Here is a 22,215-nt window from a genome sequence, read left to right as displayed (position 1 = left end):
TCACGTGTCTCTCATTTTTTTCACCTTTCTATTTAAAACAAAAAATTTATATAAAAAATATGCAAGACTCGAAACCTTACCTTGACTTTGAGTTTAGGAAAGAACACGAAATGTGATTGTCTTTTTATCATTTTTTTTTTAACCTACTTAAATTACACTGTTGGAATATTTTTATTTTTACTTACAAGAATTACACCGCTAATAGTAATTGTTAAAAAGATTTCATTTTTATTTTTATTTTTAAATATTTAAATTGCACTGCTAATTAGGGGTGTGTGCGCAGTGCGATTCAAATAGTTTGAGAGTAAAATTACAAACCGAATAATGGATTGACAAATTACGGTTTAGGCAATTTTTGGCAGATTAAAGAATATTCTTACTAATTATCATACATTTGCATAATATATAACATTAATTTGTATAATTTTTTTATACATATAACACAAAATAATTTTACAAAATATGTTTCATATATATAACTACTAATTTGTAATAAATTTCATATCTTAAATCTCTCTCACACTCATTTTTACTTTGATATTTTATTAAAGATTAAAAAATAAATATATATTAACTATAGCGTAGCGAAGCGATTTGAAGGTTGACTATAAATTTTAAAATTCAAACTGCAAATAATGGTTAAAGCAGTGCAATTTTAATGAATTAAACGATATTTTGTGTAGTCCTACTAATAATTAACTTTTGGTTGGTACATTATTGTAACGTTACTAGTAACTAATGCTATATTTAACATTTTCTTTTTTATATAAGATTTTGTTTATAAAAAAAATGGTAAATGTAGCAATAAAATGGATGAACCAAAAAACACGTCGACAGCAGGGTTCGAACCTGCGCGGGCGAAGCCCAACAGATTTCAAGTCTGTCTCCTTAACCACTCGGACATATCGACGACTGATGACAAATCGTGCTAAATTAATAATTATATATATCAATATTAATTTGCTGCAACCTTAATTTCCTTCGAAGTTTTTAGCCAACCTTAAGTTGCATAAACTATTTGTCATCGTATAATCAAATTTCAATGAAAATGAAGAAAACATATAATCATAGAATACAACATATTTTATACACAATAGTGAGAAGAGAAAAGATACATTTTACATATTAGAGTCATAATTGAAAATACCATTTTACTTTTGTTTTTGTATGAAAATTTAAAAACGAAAAATGTTTACTTGGTCACTTATTAAGGTAGCGAGTTCGACTCCAACACACTCTTAGTTGACTAATATAGCATTAGGTTGCGAAAGAAATCCATTGTTGTGACTAAAACTATTGTCAAAATATAACAAATCCAAATCACAACCATCATAATACTTGAGCAGCCTAGTTAACCTAGTATTCAAAAATCGAGAGCCCTAGAAGGGTGCTTATCAAGGTAGCAAGTTCAACAGGCAACACCATATATATTTGGAATTTTTATCTTCCCATTGTTTTATCCGATTCATAACCAAGGCAGGAAGTCAATGATAGAGAGAGACAAATAAAAAATGTGCAACGAGAAATCTTTCGCCCAAACCCATGCTTTTCTTGGTTGTACAAACCTAACTGGCGATTTCCATCTTCCTAAATTGGGGGAGCAAGAATAATCACAATCTATACTATATATTAAGTAAAATGAGGTTTTTAACCCTAACTCTTGTAGGAACTTCAATCTTCCAATCTAAATTTTTTAATTTTTTGATTTAAAAAAAAAAAAAACCTTAACATTTATTAACTTCTCCCAACCCTCAAAGTCTTACCCTCATAATAACATTTTAATGCATTAAGAACAGTATAAAAAAAAATTCTTAAAAAGTCCAACACATATAATTATTATCAAAATATTAAACTTTAATATAATATAATAAAAAAAAGAAGACATTTAATTCCTTGAAAAGTCCAACACATATGATTATTATCAAAATATTAAACTTTAATATAATATAAAAATGAAAAAAAAAAAGAAGACATTTAAAATAAAATAAAATAAGACATTTAAAAATCACAATTCACATATATAGATAATTATAAATATATTAAAAAAAAAAGTGATTTCTAAACCCCAAGCCTTGTGAGAGCTCCAATCTCTCATTCTTAATTTTCTAAATTTTTGATTTAAAAAAAAAAAGACCTCAACATTTATTGATTTGGTCAAAATTTCCTAATCAGCATTTATTAACTTTTTCCAATCCACATGCCTGCATTAATTGATTTGGTCAAAATCCCTAATTAGCATTTAAAATCCCCTCATACAAATAATTATATGGTCAAAATCTCTAATTAGCATTTAAAATTCCCTCATACAAATAATTATAGATACAATTCGTGCATAATTACTGCAGTAACCTTTTTAATTTCTCCTGTACACTATGATTAGTGATAAGATTGTTAAATTATTTTTATAAAAAATCTTAAAAAACATAATTTATATATTAAAAAATTTAAAACAAATATAAATATGTATAATTATCCTGTGCATAGCACAGGTGATAGGCTAGCGCATCATAAACAAAAGGTCCTAATAAGTCATGTTGATCCTTCAAAGTAAATTGTACAAATTGGCCAAAAACTGTGAAACAACTCAAATTGGTTTACTGTGATAATTACATCAGTTCTTAATAGAACATACATTTTTTTTTTTGCACCTTTCGAAACAAAACCGATGAGAAAAATGGGCTACTGTGAGTACGTATCATTCCATTTTTATTCAACCTAAAATATACACAATCCACTCTTCTCTGTCGCTAAGCCGCTATGTTCCATTCTAGCCACTAAATCAATCTCTATGATACAAATTTAGAACCTCCCGAGGGCAAAACAGAGAGAACGTGACACTTCATCAAATAATAGCAACCTCGTGTTCTTTGAACGAGAAGCGAGTACAACCCCAGAGATTCTATGGTACAACCCTCGGGAGCCTGTCTACTGCTACAAAGATGATGCCAACTTTACAACAAAACCGAAAAAAGAATTGGGCATGCTAGAAAGTGGAACCCCTCACCTATAAAGAGCATTGCTTGTATGTACACTCTGAAAGCAAACAATTTTCCTGTAAAATTTCAGGAAAAAGGTAAATCAGCTATGCCAGCTTTTCACCTACAAATAAATATTGAGAAACAATTGTAAGAACTTGGCATAATACTATAATTACAATATTAAATGGAATTTGTATTGGAATTTACAATAAAAAGATTACTAGAGAACTCACCATTGGCAAAAACCCCAAAACCCACTTTAGCATTCCGAAGTTCGAAGAACAGGCACTTAAGCTGGAGTCATTTTTCACCAGTAAGTCCTATCTAAGAGCTCTGATCTGATGATGCAGTATGGAAAAAGCGTGAAACTTCCCGGTAAAGTTGTTCAGCTTCAAATGGTTTTGAAACATATCCGTCCATTCCACACTTTAGGCACGCCTCATGTGTAGCCTGAATTACATCCGCCGTCATAGCCAAAATTGGCAAGTGCCAATCTGAAACATTTTCGTAAGCTTCCACTGATAGTTCTCCCTGTTGGATGCAATTATTGATGTTGAGTTCCATGTCTCGGATTCTTTTTGTAGCTTCAAACCTATAAGGAAGGACGATATATAGACATGATTCACAAGGAAAGAAAATTAAAATAATATAATATTTTTGTCATTATGCTCTATCAATGACTATTTGCTTAGTTAAATTAAAAATTTCATATCCTTTTTACTATCGAAGAAAGAGATATTCTAAGGAGCGGTTGTCTCTCTCAAAGCTGTCAGTGACAAGAGTTCACTCTAATCCCCCAAATAACCCATAATATATACTAAGATCCGAAGACAACAAGAACATGATCGGACCTAGTGATAAGCACAAACCAGGTAGGAATAGGAAACACCCACAACAATATATTTGCCATTTCACTTGTCAATGGCTACATGCTTAGTTAAACCAAATAAATTCATAAATTTTTTAAAAAAAATATTGCATCCCATGTTAGTTAAACACTGGTGGAGTTGATTACTACAAATATACGTGTAAGTAAAATAAATTTTTTTTTTAGCACAATTGAAGAATTGGTCCACAAGCTATTATTCTCTAAAAAATAAGGTTTAAAATTGATAATTTTTGCATACCCGTCCATTTCTGGCATCTGAATATCCATGAAGCAGGCATCAAATTTATGGGGGGGCTTTAGCAGCGAGATTGCCTTCTTGCCACTATCTGCACAGACCACTTCAGCTCCATATTTCTTCAAGGCACCGGCAGCTACTCTGAGGTTTACATTATTGTCATCTACAACTAAAATTTTTCTCCCGAGAAGCAAATTGCGAAGAGACACACTGGGGACCTCTCCATTGCGGCAATTCCCCTTATTCCCAACACCCATGGCTCGTTGTAGCGATGCTGCTAACATACTTGCTCTCAGTGGCTTCATAATGAAATTTGGGGTACAAACGCCAGAAGTTGCTAAACTACTTTTCGTAGAACTGATAGAATTAGATAGAATAAACAATTTTGGAGGCACGCCATGATCTACTTTTCTTAATTTATTGACTAAGATAGTCGACAAAGCCGAGTCCTTATCCCAAACTTCTTGTTCTACTAGGATCATGTCAATAACTGAATTCCCACTGGCTATGCTAGAGAAAGCTTGATTCAAATCAGGAGCCATTTGAACATGAATTCCAAGCCGCTGGACGTGATATCTTGACATCTTGGCCCGGACTGGTCTGGAGTCCACAATTAAAGCCGTTATGCCCCGAAATTCTGAAGAAATGGGATTAGATTGGTTGCTTATTTGCTGCTTCTTAGGCTCGCTGGTATTGGAACAGATATTCGTGAATGCAGCAGTGAAAGTGAAAGTGGACCCGATTTTGGGTAAGCTTGCGAACCCAATTTCACCATTCATGAGGTTAACCAAACACTTGCTTATGCTCAGCCCAATCCCTGTGCCCCCATGTATTCGGGAGATTGAGGGGCCCACCTGCATGAAGGGAGTGAAAACACGAGGTTGGGCATCTAAAGGGATCCCAACACCTGTGTCCTCCACCGATACAATCACATTGATGAGGCCGGAGGATGATGATGAGAGAGGACAAGAAGGTCGATCTTGACTGAAAGTTCTGAATCCAGCCCAGCTCTGACGTCTATCAGCCACGGGAAATCCGCTTAACGTGTTCTTGGACGATGATTCTATCTCAACTTCTATGGATTCCATCACCTCCTCAACGAGATGGACTGTCACGAAAATGTGCCCCTTCTCAGTGAACTGCCAAATAAATAGATCATCAATTTCCAAGCTAGTTCCAAGGAAAAAAGAACATGTAACAAACTCACACGGAAGTGTTTGCAAATGTTTTTAATTGGTACCCATTTCATAAAACCAAAAGTTTCATTTGGATATTTAACAGATTATTTTAATTCACATATCAGAATCATTTTTTGCTTTTGAAAAAACGATCCCTGAATAGATTCCCATGTTGACCATGTAATGCTTTTCTCCTCTTGAGTGGATAATATTCAAATAAAAGAAATTAATTGTGCTTTAGAAAGAATAAAGATTGTATAGATTCCCATGACCAAGTCTCCTATTACCCCCCCCCCCCCCCCTCCTCTTGATTGATTGCAAACAAAATTCAACTTTTTTAAAGCCCTAATTGTTTTCCCATATATTCAATAAAATTTGAGAAGCTGATGCATAATTACCTTGATTGAATTACCCATAAGATTTGTGATGATTTGCCGAAATCTACCTGGATCTCCAATCAGCATCTTGGGAACTTTATCAGAGATGTAAACTGCAAGCTGCTCAACCAATTAAATTAGACAAGAGATCGTTTAATTTTATAAAACAGGAACAAAAATTCGGAGAAAACAATGAAAAGTGAGATGTATTGACTACCTCTAATCCTTTTTCTTGAGACTTTCCAGAAAAAAGCGACAACACATCATCCAAAATTGCTCGCAGATCAAATTGAACTGCCTCAAGCTCGAGTTTACCAGACTCGATCTTCGCTTGATCCAAAACCTCGTTTATTAGTGAAACCAGAGCTTTTCCACTGGCCTGGGCTGTTCTGACATAGTCTTGTTGAGTTACATCCAATTCTGTATCCATGAGCATATGCAACATTCCTGTTGAATAAACATATTTAGACAACACTCAACAACCCCTTATTTATTTACTATGGCAGTGCATTGAAATGACTCAAAATGACAAAGGAATAACAAAAACTTACCAAGAACGCCATTCATTGGGGTTCTGATCTCATGGGACACAGTAGCAAGGAACTACGGAGGGTTGAAATACAATTAGGACCATGTAGACATATCGGGTAAACAAAGTTTCAATGAAGAAACTACAACTATCAAATACCTGTGATTTTGCAACATCAGCTGCCTCGGCTCGTTTCTTGAGTTCCATCATCTTCTGGTAATCATCCTCAACTTTAGCTATTCGATTCACTGTTGCGTGGAATATATGCCCAACAAGCAATGCAATGACAAGGATGCCAATAGATATCATTATTGCTAACCATGGCCATGGTGGTTTTTGATTGAATCTGTTTCAAGAACAAACTTAGTTGTAATAATTCCATCTCAATCACTAAGAATTCACGCCCACCCCTGTCAGATACAAGCTTCTCTGATTCATTAAGCACCAATGAAACCACACATCAGAGTAGAGGGAGGTTATTAATTTCATATTTGCCAAAGTGTTTAGTATAGCTTTTGCTTGTAACTTATGAGACAGAAATAACTTAAATAAGCTGATTATTGAGAAGCAAGAGAATGGATGCTATTGTAAGATTTCTGTATATTCAATTGTATATTTACAAACTACACAACTGTTTATATAGCCCTAAGACAAAGATTAAAAAAAAGAAATAAAATCCCGATACAATCAAGGGATATCAAACATGCCTAATATAAATATATACAATATATAGAATAGATGCGAATATATTCTCACGCCCCCGCTCAAACACAAGGTATTTTAGCAGAAAACACTGTGAGTTTGTCTTTGAAGAAACCGAAACCAAGCAATGGTGTGAGTCTTGGTAAAGAAATCAGCAAGTTGCAACGACGACGTGACAAATGGAAGTGAGATAGAGCCAGATTGCAGATGCTGACGAACAAAGTGACAATCAATCTCAATATGTTTCGTCCATTCATGAAAGACAATGTTATGAGCAATCGGAATAGTACTACGGTTGTCACAGTAGAGAGAGGTCGGGGAAGACAGAGGGACAACAAAGTCAGACAACTTCAGCAATAACATGAGTCATAACACGGTACTCAGTTTCAGCAGTAGAACAGGTAACAACAGTTTGTTTCTTACTTTTCTAAGAAATCAAGGAATCACCAAGAAACATATAGAAACCAGAAGCGGACTTACGATCAGTAACATCACCAGCCTAATCAGCATCAGCATAAGCATAGGCCACCAAATCTAACGATGAAGTAGAAGACAACAGCAAGCCTTGGAAGATAGTACCACGAAGATAACGAAGAATCCAAAGCAAACTAACCCAATGGATAGAGCGAGGAGTAGAAACGAACTGGCTAACCACATGAACAACATAGGCCAGATCAGGGCGAGTAACCGTTAGATAGACTAAGTAATCCACAAGCCCTCGATATACAGTCGGATTAGCCAGAGGGATATCATCAGTAGTATTGAGCTTCACATTAAGTTTAACGGGGGTATCAGAAATCTTAGTGTCAGTAAGACCGACAAGATGAATAACCTCATTGGCATACTTGGCCTAAGACAAAAAGTAACCTTTGGGAGAAGAAGCCACCTCAATACCAAGAAAATACCGCAATGGTCACAGATCCTTTATTTCGAAAATGCAGAAGAGATACTACTTGGCCTTAGAGATAGCGGACAAGTTAGAACCAGTGATAATCATATAATCCACATACAGTAATAAGGCAACAAAATCAACAAAGGTGTGGAGGGAAAGCAAGGTAGAGTCGTGGGTACAAGGATGAAACCCAAGCTCAGTAACAATTGTCTGAAAGCGATCATACCAAGTATGAAGAGATTGCTTCAAACCATACAGAGCACGCTGAAGACGACAAACTTGTCCAAAGGAATGGTGAAGGTCAGGAGGAGGACGCATGTAATCCTCCTCAGTGAGATGGCCATTAAGAAAAACATTCTTAACATTTATCTGATAAAGAGGCCAATGACGAACAACAGCAACAGAAATCAAAGTACGGACAGTAGTCATCTTGACAACAAGGGCAAAAGTCTCCTCGTAATCAATACCATACTTTTGTGAGTAACCTTTGGCAACCAGGTGAGCTTTGTAGCGCTTGAGAGAACCATTATAATGAGTCTTGACTTTATAGACCCAATTGTAACCGATCAGATTCTTGCTAGCAGGTAGAGGAACTAGCTCTCAAGTACTAGTCTTCTGCAATGCAGACAACTCATCATCCATTGCTCGAATCCAATTATGATCCTGACAAGCCTCCTTGTAAGCCTGAGGTTCTGAAAAAGAGTGAATAACAGATAAAAACGTACAGAATGAAGGAGAAAAACATGTTTTAAGAAAAATCAAGTTTGACTACTTGTTTACGGATGCAAAAGGGATACTTATGGTTAGCAAGATCAGGGTCAGCAGAAGCAGAAGGATCAGTAGCAGAAGCAGAGACAATTGGTAGAGGGAAAGCCTTGAGACAAGAATAGACTGACAACGGAAGAGGAGAAGGAGCAGTCGGGGGAGAAGATGGAGAGGCTAGAACAAACTCATGGGAGACAGTGGAGAAGGACTCAGCAGGAGGGGTAGGAAGAGAAGAAGGAACAAAGTCATGGTGGACAGTAGAGATGTACTCATCAGAATGGACCTCAGAAGGAAATGTATCAAGGTGAACCAAATCCTTTTAAGAAACCGGAGTAATGAAAGGAGGAAGCTGAAAGTAAGCTAGACATTCCAGGAAAACAACATGGAAGGAGACATAAAGACGGTGGGAAATTGGATCGTAACAACGATAGCCTTTTTGAGTAAGACTGTACCCCAAAATGACACATAAGACAGACCGGACACTAAGTTTTATCCTATCTTTCTGGGAAAGAAGGACAAAACATGTAGACACAAAAACACGAAAGAGAGAGTAATTGGGGCGTTGGAACAACAGAGCCTCATAAGGAGAATGACTAAAGAGTAGGGGGTAGGCATGCGGTTGAGAAGAAAAGCAGTTGTAAGAACAGCTTCCCCCCAAAAGGGAGCTGGAATAGAGGCAAAAATAAGGAGAGATCTAATTGTCTTAAGGAGATGACAGTATTTACGCTCAGCACGACCATTTTGGGCGAGTGTATCGGTACAGGAAGTTTGGTGAATAGTACCGAAATTGGTCAGATACTCACAGAACTCAGTTTTAAAATACTTCCCACCTAAGTTAGACCATAACAATTTAATGGTAAACCCAAACTGTGTAGTGATCATAGACTAAAAGTTACGATATATTTGGTAGAAGTCAAATTTATGAGTCATAAGATAAACCCAGGTATAGCGGGTGCAATCATCAACAAAAGACACATAGTATGCAGAACCCCTTTTAGTGAGAACAGGAGATGGTCCCCAAATGCACAAGAGAAAAAGGGAAAACATAAATATAAATACTTTTATTAAATGGTAAAGCTGACATTTTAGCAAGTTTACACCTCTAACATTCATCAATTTGACTAGGAGAAACTTTACCCAATAATTCTGACTAAGCTAAAGACCGTAAGCGGTCAATAGACAAATGATCTAGGCAAAAATGCCATAAATAAAGCTGACTCGACTGAGAATCTAACTGAAACGAAGAAAGTGCAACTGGAGAGGTAGATAAAGGGAGATGCAAGCTTTCTACTACATAGAGATCTCCAACTTTACAGCCAGTCCTAATCTACTTCTTGGACACCCGATCCTGCATGCAACAGACAGAAGAGGAAAAGATAACATCAAAACCAAAAGCATCAAGTTGACTGATAGATAATAAACTGACAGATAACTGAGAAACATAAAGAATAGAGAGAATAATAACGGCAGATAAGATAGAGAGTAAGACAGACCCAATAGACAAAACAATCATACCAGACCCATTAGTAGTATTAATGGTAATAAGAACGAGTGGGGGAATATAGTTTTAAAGTAAGAAAATGTAAGTAGTCATATGATGAGAGGCGCCAGAATCAAAAAGCCAGACAGAAGAAGGGATATCTGAAGAGAACCCAAGTAGACTTGAATGAAGAGAGATAAAAGCGGAGGCAGATGGGGATGGCTGAGAGATAAACAGGATATGTTGAAATTGAGCAATTTGAGCACTCAAGGGAGCTAAGTCAAGATCGGGAGCCGGAGTAGATGCAGTATAAGTAGCAGGAGGCCGGAAAGCACTCTGAGGAGGAGCTCGGGACTGTGATTGAGATTGTTGAGAAGATGCACATCCCTTCTTAGGACAATTGTACTTCCAATGCCCCTTTTGATGGCAAAAAACACACTCATCTGAAGCCAGGGGTCCCTTTTTGGGTTTCGTAGAGGCCTGAAGTTTATGAGGATGTGGCGTCGATAGCAACGGAGGTTGAACAGGAGCTAGGAAGACAGATGGAGATGAAGTCTGACTGACCGTCTTAAGTGAGTTTCCTCCAAGAGGAGCTCACAAACAATAGCATCTACAGAGGGAAGAGGTGACCGGTGAAATATGCCATCACGAATAGCCTCATACTGAGGGGAGAGAACCGTTAAGAACTGCACTAGACCACCCTGTTCATAAAACTCAACATAAGCATCTATAACCTTAAGGCTAGATGGTTCCATAAGAGTCAACTGATCCAAGAGACCTGTCATCTCAATATAGAAAACCTAAATGGACTGATCCCGCTAACGAGCACCCTAAATAGCTGTTTTCAACTCATACCGCTTAGCAAAATTGGATTGCTGATAAACACCCTATAAATAGTCCCACACCACCTTAGCAGTGATGCAGGACTGAATTATGAAACCAGGTCAGAACTTGGGCATTATCACAATCCCAAATATCACAGGAAATCAAGTATCCTTCCGTTTTCGGGTCTAAGGGCCTTCGCTCTTGGTTGGGCCTTCTGATGGACAGGGAACAGAGCTAGAAACATAATCTCATTTTTTTCTAACCAAGAGGAAAATTCATCATAACACTGGCCCAATAGGCATAATTGCCAACAGTGAGTTTGCGTTTGATGGCTTGGATTTTAATGTCCGACATTATAATAAAACAAAGATGATGGGCGAAGTATAATAACTCAAAAAATTGACACCAAATAACCAGATAATCACAAACTAAAGGGCTAAAGTGTAAATAAACTCTTTATTTACTAGATCAAAACAGTGAATCAGATAATCAGAAGAGAGAGGACAAAACCAGAGGTTACACGTCTTCGCAAGAGAGAGACATTCGACAGAGAGGGAGAGAAGCTTCACGAACCACCGCGAGAGAGAGATGACCAAGAGAACCAGCAGGGGCAAACTAGAGAACCAGCGAAGCTGAACCAGAAGTCTTCAAACAAGAAGATCAGCGGTTGAAGCAACAACCAGAGAGGAAGATCGCGATTGTGAGTCGAGAGGTCACAATTGCGATGCCAGCAGCAAACAGCAACTGCTGATGAGAAGTCATAGAGGAGTCGACTTAGAAAGAGACAAAGCCAACAAGTCTGGACCAGCGAAGGAGAAGCCGAGAGCGAGCGACACTAGGATTTGAAACCTAGCTTTGATGCCATGTAAGATTTCTGTATATTCAATTGTATATTTACAAACTACACAACCGTTTATATAGCCTTAAGACAAAGATTAAAAAAAGGAAATAGAATCCCTATACAATCAAAGGGATATCAAACATGCCTAATATAAATATATACAGAATATATACAATATACAGAATAGATATGAATATATTCTCACAGCTTTTAGCTTATGCTTTATGATAATTAGCTTTTAGCATACAATAAGCTACACCAAACAGGCCTATTGTATGTAGAAGGGGCAAAATTGGTAAATTAACACACTAGACTGGAGGGGCTAGTATCATAGGAAGGTAGAGTACAAAAATATTTAGTAATAGAGAGGAATATATAGATCACCTGCAACGCATCTCATGTTTTCTGAACGGATCCCCGAAGTTGAGTATGCTAACATGCTCTAACCCATCATATGATACATTAGAGCCATACATGCTGATAGGGCGTGAAGAATTCGTCGTGTCAAACACATTCACAATGATGGTTTGTTTGCTTGCAAGTTGTTGAAGTAACTTCTCCACAAGCGATTCAATATCAAAGACTCCACCAAGGTACCTGCGTGTAAGCAGGGAAACATTAAAGGAGTTTCTTATGTAATTTGATATTTTCAAATCTTGTTTGCATCCTAAAAATTCTAGTTGCACTGATCACTCAAGGGTTGCTCAGACAACACTCCAACTAGCTTAATTTTATCAGTTGATTTTTTTAATACAATTTATTACGCATAGATTCACTTCTATATTGTCATCCTTTTATACTTATTTCTTCCATTCACTATTACCCTTAAGGAGCGAATGGTAAATCATGATTTATAGGTAGACAACTTACCCATCAGTTGCTTGAATCCTCTCATTTGGTGTTGCATTTGAGGGAAGATCTGACTTGTAGACGGCAAAAGTCAATATGACTCCAAGGCGATTTGATTTGAGTAGCGGAAAAGGTGCAGTGAGAACCCCTGTTCCGGATTCTCTTGCGCGCAGCACATTTTCACAATCTTCCTGTTGGTACACAAGTTGTCAAGATTGACTATGTTGTAATAAATAGTCAAATCAAAATTACTATTTCTTTTTCTTTTCATTGATTAAATAAGGCAGTAGTATGATTTACATAACGTTTCTTCTTTTTGGCATGTATAATTCAGAAATGTTAACAAAAGAGTTTCAAACCAAAGTATGATTGTAAAAAACCATCTTTCACTTGAAAACTAATAGTCTGCTCTGAATCCGAAAGATTGAGTCTCAATACACTACTAAAAAAAGCGTTCACCATGCCCGACAGCATATCAATGGAAACAAAGAATTCACCATATTTTTATCACCATATTGAATCTACCACCATATTTTTGTCAGTTGGTATAAGGCCAAAATTTGCTAAATCCCAATAAATATGCAAGAAAATAAACAAAGAATTCACCTTGCCTGACAGCATATCAATGGAAACGACATGTGAAATAATGTCCTGTGCGAAGATAACAGGAGCATATTCCTCCTGTATTGGGGATGGCTCGAGGATTTCTGGGTTATACTCGTCCTTATGGACTGGAGTTTGTTCAAGAGTGTCCATCCTCCGAATTGTCCAGCCTTGTTGCTTCTCGAATTGTTCCCTTTCAGAGTGCAACACCCTCACAGCATATGCCACGCCACTTGTAAGGGGCCTCTCAAAAGCTGTTCTTTCCGTGTACCTTGCAAAAGTCATCTATCGGTTCATAAAGTTAGATTGTTTCACTAAATGGACATCACAGATCAGACGCAAAAGAAGAAAAGAAACAGAAGCTTGTTCTGAATCAACCTATATGCACAGGACATTATTTCACATGTTGAGCTTAATTCAATTCAAATATACCATTTTTAACATTACAAACAAAGACAACTCATGAGGAATAGGCCAGATTGTGGGAATAAATTACAGGAATGGAAATATATAGATAGTCACAACATGTGTGGTATCCAAAATTTGTTCAGAATTAACCAATTAAGGAGGAGAGTAAATCAAATATTATTCTAAAAGGTAAGCTGAGCACTGAACACCCATATTGAGTTAAAGAAAAATTAGGAAATTAGGCAAAGAATTTTCAGTTTCTACCCAATTTGGTAATCATAAACTTCACAGAGATGAAGGAAGATCAAATTTTTCCTGATCAATAGCAGAAGGGTTCTTGCTTATCCAATTAAGGAGGAGAATAAATCAAATATGATTCTAAGATAAGCTAAAGCAGTGAACACCCATGTTGAGTTAAGGCAATTAGACAAAGAATTTTCAATTTCTATGCAATTTGGTATCATAAACTTCACAGAAATGAAGATCAACCTGATCAATAGCAGATGGGTTCTTGCTTAACCAATTAACGAGGAGAATAAATCAAATATGATTCTAAGATAAGCTCAGCACTGAACACCATGTTGAGTTAAACCCAATTTGGTATCATAAACTTCACAGAAATGAAGGAAGATCAAACTATACCTGATCAATAGCAGATGGCCTTTTTCCATGGTGGAAAGTTGAAATCACAATGGACATAGCTTGTACATGATTCATACTGACATTAAACTGATCTTGTAACATTCTAGCTCTCTCATCACACATGCTTGCAAGGGTTTCTTTCCTCTTCTCCACAGCTTGGGAGCTCATGTACCAGAACACAGACAAAGACGCTAAGGTCCAGAAAACAATCCAAGTGACCAAAAGGTTCTTCCACCATGTTTTTCTCACTTTCTTGGACCCAATATACTGGTAGTATCGATGGTGGATCTTACTAGTGATTTCTGAGATCATCTCCCAAAATTTCACCCAAATCTTTGTGCCATCACCAAGAAAACCAGTCTTGGTTTCCATGATTCCACCATTAATGAACCAATTCATGGAAATCACAGAGAAAAGCCAGCAACATAGCATCAACAGTAGGTGGCCAACCTTCAAGCCAAACCCAATTACATGAAGAAAACTCATCCACAACAGTAACCAGAAAAGAGTTCAAACAGTATCAGATTGAACTGGGTCTTGGCTGCTTTTTAACTTCATAAAATAAAAAAAGAAAAAAAAAAATTGAACTCCACCACTGTCAAATCTACAGAAACTTAGTTAGACGACCTAACATAAAAATTTAAAAATTCAAAGTTGAAAGAAGCAAAGAAGTAGGAAGAAGATGAGCCCACCACCTCCAACTCCAATTCCAAATCCAAATTCCGTAGATTGAAAAGAGGTGAGAGAAGATGCTTCCTTATCCACCCAATATAGCTTCACAATTAAAATGCAAGAAAACCCAGAAAAATAAAAAGATAAGAAAATCCCAAACACACCCACCAGAGAGAATCAAAGGTCCACTAGATTCGAATTCCCAGTTCCCAAACAGAATTTTGATTTTTATCCTCTCAGCTACCAACCAAAAACCCAGAAGGAGAAATGGACCAAACTCCCAAACAAAGATTCCCAAAATTTAGAAATCAAATCAGAAACAAAACCCAAGAAGAGACCACCAACAAAGAATCTTTATAACAAAATCAAGAAATCAAACATGAAGATGATGTGGGTGGTGTAGTAGTAAGTTTTTGACTCTTCCAAGTAAGCCAAACTTTGAAAGTTAAAAGACAGAGAGTGAAGCAATAATTCACCAAGAATTATAAAGATGACGGAAACAAATGAGAGGAACAAGCAAGTAGAGAGAGAGAGAGAGAGAGAGAGAGAGGGAAGCTAAAAAAAGGCTCGACTCATATGGGCACTCACTATGAAACAAGAATCTGGGAAAGAAAGATGAGAAGAATATGGCGGTAGAAACGTCTGCTAGCACAAACTATTATCTGTATCCATTGCATCCCAATTAAAATTCAAAAAAACTAAAAACAAAAAATAAAAACATACATATATGTGTGTATAAATAATAATAATAATTGTACCCAAAAAATAAAAATAAAATAAAATGTAAGAAAGGGCAGAGAAGGAATAGTATAGTATAGATAGAGTGGGAGCAGAAATTCACTGTAATTTCCAACTTTTTTTTTCTTTTTTGCGTTGACATCCTTATCCATCTACATGCCCACAATGGACGAGCAAGGATCTTCTAGAGTTTTTTTTTCTTAAAGTTTCCTAGAGTGGTGCATTGTGTGGTTGAGATTTAATGACAAGTCACATCAATTTTTCAGCATTAAATCTCAACTACACAATACACTACTTTAGGAAACTTTAGGAAAAAAACACTCTAGAGAATCCTTGGTGACAATGGACAACTTCTACACGCCAAGTCGTTAAACTCAATGTTTTTTCCTGTATGGCTGTACTTTCACTTTGACAAAAGTACCCTTCTATGCCCGGGTGAGATTTTATTTTATTTTAGACTAAAATAATAAAAAAAATCAAAACATCTCGTGACGTCTCTTTTTTCATTTTCTCTACGTTTTTTCTCATAAAAAATAAATTAAAATAACTAATTTTCAAACCAGCCGTAATATCATTTCCCCATCACTACGATTGTTGCCTCTTGTTTGGTGCAGTTTATAAGATTATTTAGACAATCTTCTATCTTTACTTAAATTTGTTATTAAATTTAAATTTAATAAATAAAAAAATTTAAAAGTGAGCTCTAACGTTTTTATCATAGTGATATCAAATAGAGGAAAAAATAGATATTTTGTCAAATAAAAAAAATTGATTTTTCATCAAATTTAAATTTTTACTATTAGACCAAATGTCTTAAAAGGTAATTTGATAGCTTTTTTGTCATTCATGTCCGAACGTCTTCCTGGACAACCCAAGATGTGAAACAAGCTAATGTAAATTCTAATTTTAGTATTGGAGTGAATAGTATGAAATCAAATTTTTTTACTAATTTTTTACTTAATTATGACACATTTGATCATGAATTTCGAATCTTATTACAAATAAGAACAATTGAAAATGTTATTGCTTAATTTCAAGGGCAAAATTGTCAATTTGATCAAATATAAACTAATTTGATAAAAATAAATGTCAAAAAAATATTTTTAAATGTTTAAAAATGATTTCTGCCCACAAAAGATAAAATTATGTAAAATTGATAAATCTTTTAAACATTTATTTTTTTTTACCAAATTAATTTTTATTATGTATTTGGATAATGATTATGTAATGACTGGTTGTTAGAATTTTAATGTGTAATCGATATATTTAATATATGAAATATTTTTAGTTTTAGATTTTTTTGATTTAATGGATTTATTTAATAATGATATCAAAGTTGTCGCGATATTTAACTTTTGAAAAAATAAAAACTAATTTAATGAAAATAAAAACAACCACGCATTACATGATTATCATCAAAACATATAATAAAAATTAATTTAGTAAAATAAATAAATAAATAAATGTCTAAAAGATATATCAATGTTACATAATTTTATCTTTAGTGTGTAAAAATAATTTTTAAAAATTCAATAATATTTTTTTGACATTTATTTTTGTCAAATTAGTTTATATTTTATCAAATTGACAATTTTACCCTTGAAATTAATAAATGGTATCTTCAATTATCCTTTATTTAAAACAAGATTCAAAATTCATAGTCAAATGTGTCACAATTGAAAAGTTATGAATCAAAGTGACACAAGTCTCAAACTATAGGGACCGTTAGTGTAATTTATACTTATTTATTTAGTGCGTGCTAACAGCCTATTTTGAAAAGTAGGTTAAAAGTCAATCTTTTAACATTTTTTTTTAAAACGTACAAAAAAAAAATAGAAATGTAATTGATTTAAAAAAATTAAAAAATTAATAAACAAACTTCTTATCTAATTGTCAAAATAGACCATATATATACATGCTACACATTTATGTTACTAAATACATTTATTTAATTTTTCTTTACGTTTATCTCGATCAAATGCAATAAGAATTGCCCTATATAATGTATGTAGTTTAATGAGTGTATTTAACTACATCTTAGTAATGGGATCCTTTAATCCATTTAAATTATTTTAATTTGATAGTACTGTTTGATATAATTTTTACTTATAATTTATTTGGATATAAATAATTTAAATAAGTTAATTATCTAAAATATGAGAAAGGTTGCTTTTAATTTATATATTAATTTTAAATTTATAATAAGTTATTCCAAACGGAATTAATTTGAGATTTTTACATACTTTTTTAAATTTAATTTTACACCCATAAATCATGTGTAGTAAAAAAAAAAAAAAAAAAAAAAGAGTTTAAAAGATAGGAGCTTTTATTTGCACACACCATTTTCTCGCTATACACATCCTTCTTAGTTCACACACCCAAAAAAAAAAAAAATATATTACTCATTACACACATTATTCTTTCAATTATACCCTATATCTAAACCACACACACAATTTTCCAACACACCCAATCCACCCACCTTCCCTTACATTTTTCATTCTCCAAACCCTAACCCTAAATCAACCACCATCAGCAACACCATGGTCGCAGTCACCGTTTCTAGTCATCGTCCCATCGTTCCCTCTACCTGCCATCGCAGCCCACACACCCGTCCAACCCCTTTGCCGACTACCCCTCGTCCTTGCTACTACCACCATCGTAGCGGTGACCCACCATCACGACACATCCGCCGTTCGTTAAACCAGGGTTGAAAATTACACATCGATTTGACTATCAACATCCGAACAAAACACATCGGTTCAACACTGTACTTCCGAATCAACGTGTTTGGTTCGAAAAGGGTAGAAAGTGGACAACGAGCGATGAGCAACGGAAGAAAAGAGGGACTAGGGAGTGTGAGCGACGAGAGATGGGATAGGGAAGGCCCTCCATTCGTAAAGATGGGGGCTAGTGGAAGAGGCAACAGAAGGGGTGGAGGAGGCGACGGAGGGAGCGATTAGGGTTAGGGTTTTGGTTGAAGAAGAAAGGGATATTTTGATAATTTTTTTTTAAGACAAAAATGTAATAAAAAAAATATCATTAAGTATGAGGGAAGAGGGAAAATGATGTGTGCAAATAGAAGTTCCCTTAAAAGATATATTTACCAAAAATAATAAAATAAAATTCCCAAAGCACCCTCCAATTTGGAAGCAATACCCTTGTGAGATGAGAGGGAGGATAGGAGAGGAGTCAAAAAGAGTAGGTGGAGATGAGTGGACCCACGACAGAAGCACCTCGAGGCGTTATGTTTTTTTGCTCTGTTCTGGAATGTAAAAGTGCTGTTTGGCTACAGGGTAAAGCACTTAACTCTAATCAGAATACATTTATTCCCGAATAATAGTACTTTTTGTTTTTACCCTCTCTAAACGTAATAGTGCACCCTTTTCTTTTCTTTTTTGGGTTTGGGTGACATGTCATCTCACTAGGTAAGGTAAAACCCCACCCAATGATAAAACAACCTTTACAGTACAACGTAGTTGTAAATTGCAAATTGAACACACCCAACCCCCAACCCTAAGGAGCAATAGGGTGTCTCTTTTGCGTTCAATTTTTATGATTTTTTTTTTTTTTGTTTTTATGTTAAAGAGAGAACAACCAAGGATATTGGATATATAAAAAATAAAATAAAATAAAAATAATTGTAAGTTAATATATGTAAATGAGTATAAGCGAAAATTGTGTAACATTACATAGTTGATTAATGGATGAGTCACTGTCTTATCAAGTATAATGTTTGAGTTGAAGTATTGCACAAGAAGTGCAACTAATCTATCTCTATTCTCATTTATCAATTTAAAAATTTATATAACTGAAATTATACAAAAAATAATAATGAGCAAAGATCTCGAAAATCTCATATTCGCAATTCATTTGTGATTATTTTTTGCGTTCTTAAACTTTCATGTGAAACGGATATGGGCCGAAAACTTTAGTCCACAAGAAAACACTCAATAAGATCTAACTTAAAATCAATTAATAATGAATTAAGAGCTAATTTGATAATATGACTTATAAATTGTTTATTTGCTTATTGACTTATATGAATTATATAATTTCTCTTTTTTTTTTTTCACATCTTTTTATAATAAATAAAAAAAGCCAACTTATAAATTATAAGTAAAACAACCCTCAGATGCATCTAAGTATATGAATAAAATTTAAGTGACTTACTGAAAAGACAATCTCTTAGCTAACAAATTTCATTTTTCTATTTTTTTTTTTTTAAAACATTTTTTGGCAGGCCTATTTCCGATTAGAAATCAACTTTAACAATTTCAAAAAGTATTAGAAAAATCCGAAAAACTAAGAATATGTCAATCATATTAACTTTGTAGATGAAAAAAAAAAAAACTTGCATATATTTTACTTGCACTTTCTTAATTAAAACAATAATAATAACAGAGATCAATAACTCAAATCAAGAAAAAAAAATTAAAAAAATAATGCATAATTTATGGGTGTTTTGAAAAGTTGGTAAAAAACTAGCTTTTAGCTTTTTACCAAGTTTTTTAACTTTTTGGAAAGTGATTTGGGAAGTTGGTAAAAAGCTGGCTTTCGACTTTTTGGTTTAATATTTGTTTATGATGTCAAATCAAATTAAAATTACCAAAATACCCTTACCTAACATAAGAAATTTATTTTTTTTACTTTTTTTTATCATAGGTCCTAATTTGTAATTTTAACACTTACATTTTTGCTCTCTCCCCAACTAGAAATTCACAGCGTTTTTGGCTGCCAGCTTTTTTGGCCTTGGATAAAAAACGTGACTTTTTACAAAACTTCTCAAAACAACACTTAGATTCTGTTGGCTACATATTTTGTACAAGCCAATTACAATTCGACGCGTGACAAAATAAGAGTAATATAGGAAGACTATTCAAGTCTTCGATCTTGATCGTACGCGTGGCAATTAGTATTGGTTGTTACGAGATCTGAGTAGCAGTAGATTAATAAAGAGATGCAAGGTGATGTGGCTTTAACAGTTACTCACATTTCAAATTCAAATTGAGGAGGGAAACCTAACTGCAAGTAATGGCGTAATGGAGCTAATCTTGAGGCAACATGATCAGCGATCATGGAGGAGCAGTTTGGCGGTTAGAAATGCAGTTCGATGGTCATCCTTGAGCAGTATAAATAGCTGAGAAGGCCCCAGAAAAATCACCCAGACTCAAATCCAAAAAATCAATCTTATTATACTTATTTCAGTTTTACATTTCCAGTCTTACATTTTTTGTACTTTAAATTCCTGCACTGCACTTCGTTCATAGGAATAATTTCAAGTAGATTGTTGCTGTAAACCTCTACGAGGCTGAGTTTGAATCATTGTAAGTTTTTTCATGTTAATGAAATACTTCAATTATTCTTCATTTAATTGTTATTTTACTTAATTCTCCTAAATCAAGCCACCAGTAAAAGTCCTCTTCATTGAGGCTGAAAAAACTAAAACGCAATTGTCTGATAATTAATTTATAATTAATTTTTTATAAAGACTGATTAATCTTTACTGACACGCTCGCAATTATAATAATAACCTTCAAAAGTTAAAAAATCAACAGATTCATTCAAAATGTAAATAACTGTGTTTTTGACAAATATGGTATCATTGAAATGACTGTATATTTGGAATTGAGGAACCACAAAAAAAAAAAAAAAATCGTGGGTAGTGTAGTGAGAGGGCAAGAGTGTGAATTGGGAAAAAAGTAGAGACAAAAGTGTATGGGGCTTTAATTTTTGAAGGCTGGTTCAGGAGGTGATTAGGCCATCACTACGACCCACTTCTTTTTTGGAATCCTTCGGGTGTAATTTTTGTATGCAGATAGTGGCGTTGGTTTGGAATGTTTGTTAGTTTTTTTATTTTTTTAGTTATTTTAGTTTAGGGTTAAAATTTTTTATTCGGGATAAGTTTTTTAGTTTTTTTTTTAATTTTTATGAGAAAAAAAATAAAATAATTATGATTTGAATATAAAATTTTATTTTATTGATTTTTTAATTTATTTTGTCTTTTTGTGATTAAAATAGTCAAAAAATCAAGTTTTTTGACATGCCAAAACGAAGGCTATATATGTTATGTGTTATTTGTTATTATTGTAATTGATTTTAACAATAAGATATATTATATTTATATTTGATGTTTAAGGCTATGTTTGACAAAAAAATTTTGGGTTAAAATAATTATAAAAAGATAAAATAATTTAAAAATTAATAAAATAAAATATCATACCTAATTCATACTCGTTTTATTTTTTTTTTATAAAAATTGAAAAAATTAAAAAACTCATCTCAAATAAAAAAATTTAATTTCAGGTTAAAATAATTAAAAAAATTAATTTATATAAAAAATAAAGGCTAAAAAATAATAAAAAAAACATATACCTCGGTGATCAATAATTTCTCCATATATGAGAAGGGTGGAGGAGGTTCTCTCTGACAACGACGTCGCCACGTCAGCGTACCGGTTCTCTCCTCCTCCACCGAGCAAGGATTCCTTTCTTAAATTTTCTACTTGACTTCTTATTTAATGAGCTATTGGGTTTATTTTTAGATTTAATTTTGATAATTCGAATTGTTCATATTTTATAATTTGTCATCTACATTATACATAAAAAAAAA

General features: G+C 34.2%; 1 protein-coding gene and 1 non-coding gene across 4 annotated transcripts; both read right to left on the bottom strand.

Moving 5' to 3' along the window:
• Positions 1-828: 828 nt before the first annotated feature.
• TRNAS-UGA (transfer RNA serine (anticodon UGA)) lies at positions 829-910 on the bottom strand. The gene has a single exon. It is a non-coding gene; the product is annotated as a tRNA-Ser (tRNA).
• Positions 911-2,561: 1,651 nt separating this feature from the next.
• Positions 2,562-15,770, bottom strand: HK3 (histidine kinase 3). 3 transcript variants are annotated; one of them, XM_028237941.2, is made up of 12 exons: positions 14,889-15,519; positions 14,194-14,745; positions 13,147-13,428; positions 12,562-12,731; positions 12,076-12,288; positions 6,346-6,532; positions 6,209-6,260; positions 5,875-6,104; positions 5,679-5,777; positions 4,106-5,241; positions 3,212-3,570; positions 2,562-3,099 (listed from the first exon to the last, which is right to left on the bottom strand). In XM_028237941.2, the coding sequence occupies exons 2-11, from the start codon at positions 14,677-14,679 to the stop codon at positions 3,303-3,305; spliced, it is 3,123 nt and encodes a 1,040-aa protein (XP_028093742.1). In that variant the 5' UTR covers positions 14,680-14,745; positions 14,889-15,519; the 3' UTR covers positions 2,562-3,099; positions 3,212-3,302. The 3 variants fall into 3 exon arrangements, with proteins under 3 accessions (XP_028093742.1, XP_028093747.1, XP_028093739.1); XM_028237946.2 differs by having other exon boundaries at positions 2,562-3,052; positions 14,194-15,770; XM_028237938.2 differs by having other exon boundaries at positions 14,194-15,768.
• Between the last annotated feature and the right edge of the window lie 6,445 nt (positions 15,771-22,215).

Source organism: Camellia sinensis, chromosome 5, assembly GCF_055761805.1.
Source record: "Camellia sinensis isolate YWXY chromosome 5, ASM5576180v1, whole genome shotgun sequence".
Taxonomy (NCBI): Eukaryota; Viridiplantae; Streptophyta; class Magnoliopsida; order Ericales; family Theaceae; genus Camellia; species Camellia sinensis.
The sequence above is the reverse complement of the archived record's forward strand: the minus strand, read 5'-3'. Positions and strand labels throughout refer to the sequence as shown.

What these genes read in the sequence shown, in the direction of transcription:
- HK3 (XM_028237946.2), bottom strand. Translation starts at nt 14,679, where the DNA reads ATGAGTTTTCTTCATGTAATTGGGTTTGGCTTGAAGGTTGGCCACCTA. An exon ending in CTGATGTTGCAAAATCACAG is followed by an intron (nt 6,261 to 6,345) that starts GTATTTGATAGT and finishes AACCCTCCGTAG; the next exon opens with TTCCTTGCTACTGTGTCCCA. An exon ending in CTCAAGAAAAAGGATTAGAG is followed by an intron (nt 5,778 to 5,874) that starts GTAGTCAATACA and finishes TTGGTTGAGCAG; the next exon opens with CTTGCAGTTTACATCTCTGA.